This window comes from Limulus polyphemus, unplaced genomic scaffold, assembly GCF_000517525.1.
Source record: "Limulus polyphemus unplaced genomic scaffold, Limulus_polyphemus-2.1.2 Scaffold3227, whole genome shotgun sequence".
NCBI classification, from domain to species: domain Eukaryota; kingdom Metazoa; phylum Arthropoda; class Merostomata; order Xiphosura; family Limulidae; genus Limulus; species Limulus polyphemus.
The window spans coordinates 103163-105534 of NW_013668837.1; the positions used below are offsets into that span (position 1 = coordinate 103163).

At 31.1% G+C, this 2372-nt stretch overlaps 1 protein-coding gene across 1 annotated transcript in view; it reads right to left on the reverse strand.

The window, feature by feature from the left end:
- The window catches only part of LOC106468935 (sushi, von Willebrand factor type A, EGF and pentraxin domain-containing protein 1-like), a 107605-nt gene that overhangs the window by 80386 nt on the left and 24847 nt on the right, over positions 1–2372 (reverse strand). Inside the window, exon 2 of the mRNA XM_013929388.2 lies at positions 870–1043. Coding sequence (XP_013784842.1) covers positions 870–1043 — 174 coding nt within the window. The remainder of the gene's footprint in view (positions 1–869; positions 1044–2372) is intronic.

Consider the following 2372-nt stretch of genomic DNA (forward strand, 5'->3'; position numbering starts at 1 on the left):
CATACTGGACGTGAAGAAGGGAGCAAGTTGCACGTGGGAAAAAAACGCGCATGATTTAAATGTCACACCTGAATGCTCACATCCTTTTAATTATGTTTGAAATTATGAACATTGCTCAACATCATGAAAATTAAACCTTATTTTCAATAAGCAATCCTGAAAAATATTTGGGGGTGCTTAACTTTTTTCCAGGTGTATATTTTCATAATGTTCACGGTTAACAAATTTGAAAAGTAAGAATAATAGAAAATGAAAAGACTGTTGAATTTATAAAGATATATCAAATAGGTCAAGAATTTGGATACAGAAGTAGTTGAATATGAGTTTTTATTCAAAAGCATAAATATATATATAACAATACAGTGACTGGTATATTGAAGTCATTTATATCCGTGAAGAATATGAGAATTGCTTTTTAAGGATGATATCAGATTGCTTATTTGGCATAAACACAAAATTACTGTAATATGAATGGTAAAGGTGGAGAAATAATGTTGAAAATAAATGCCTTATTAGCACAGTTATGTGCTTTAGCAGGTTTTTTTTTTAAAAGCTCAGGACTTAAAACCAGTGCTTGAAATAGGGAAAAGGAGAATGTGAAATGGTTTGTGAAAGTTTTCAAACTGAGTACTATATTTCTTGTTTTTCATGTGTATTCTTTATTTATTATTATAAAAGGCAGAGGGATGGTTTTGGACCCACCTGAAAAGAAGTGTGATGGCATCCTGCCCTACTTCAAGCACTGCTTAAAACTGAAATCAGATCTAATTTTGATAACATATACACAAAAATGTAAATTTTTTGTCAGTTTAGAACAAAGGTCACATTCAAGTTAACATAACAAAATAAAATAGATGAAACAATCTTACTTTCACATCTTGGAACTGAACTACTCCAATCACCATTTGGAAGGCAAAAGATTTCTTTTACACCAACAAGTTGATAGCCTTTATTGCATTCAAAATTTATGCTACGTGGAAATTCAAATACAAAATCCAATTTTCTGCCATGCTTGGGATCACCAGGATCACCACACGTCACCGCTGAAAAAATAAATTATGAACATATTTGAAATGTTGATAATAATATCTATATGTTAAAGAAACATTATATCTGTATTGAATTTTAATTTCTACTTATAAAATTTATAATTTTTAGTATATGATAAATTGTTTTTCTTTTATATTAACAAATATAAAAAATAGATTAAACAGGAAATGAAGTTATTGGATGATAGCAAGATGTGTAAAGCTGACTAGGTGATGGAGAGAATAGTTTCTTTACATTTCCATGTGTACAAATGAGTAGTTAGAGTAACAAACTGGTGTTTACTTTTTAAAGGTTGTTGGGCAATGAAAGTTCTGGGTGACCCTTACATTGTAACAATTGTCTCTATTTTTAAAAAGGAACTATGGAAGAATGCTGGGAATTATTAAATTTATTGTTAATTTGACACATTTTAAGCAAGTTGTTACAGACAACACAGAGAAATATCCCATAATGTGTCACTTAGTAAATGATTCTTTCTTTTTTTTTTTGCATAACCTAATGAATTTATTTTTTACAAGGTTTAGACTTTACTGACTGAGGATATTGCTAGGGACATCATGTATTTTGACTCTCAAAAAACTTTCATAATTAAGATTTTTCCAACAAATAGTAAATAGGGATATTCTCAGAGTTGAAACAAAATCTGTCTGAAAGCATCAACACTGCTTACACAATCAATTCTCTGTAGCTGACCAAGTACAAAATTTGATCACTAGGGTAAGGAAATATCATAGCTTTGTGTGACAGTTACAGAGAAGCTTTATATTCAGAGTGATTTTGGATACAAAATTAGCTAATTTAGATCCAAAACAACATTAAAGGTCTGCACCAACTGTCAAAGTTTGGCAAAGTCATCAAACAACAGCTTTATCAACTTCACTGTGCAGACAATGCAAGATGATGTAGTGCAATCTTCATGAATTCTTATGGGTCAACAGGTCCAATTACCATAGCAGCATGACTGTTTAGTAAAATTTCCATCTTCAAGATGTCTAGAATGTATAGTAGTTACAAGAGCAGGGTGATGTGTTGTACTGTCATTAATAATCATACACTGTGATCAGAATGAAGCAACTAGTGGTTGTCACAACTCTAATGCAAAATATACTTTGGACTTTCATAATGTATGCAACAATTGGTACCAAAAGAATGTCACACAAAATAATAATGTGTGAAAGTGTTTTTCTGGCTACATTCATTAAAAAACATTAAAAGACAAAAATGGACATTGTACCACGTGTATTGCCCAGTGGAAAAATTGGCCATATCAGGGTAAATGCTAACAGAAAGCAACAGGTTCTCTCTTTACAAAAACTTGCCCT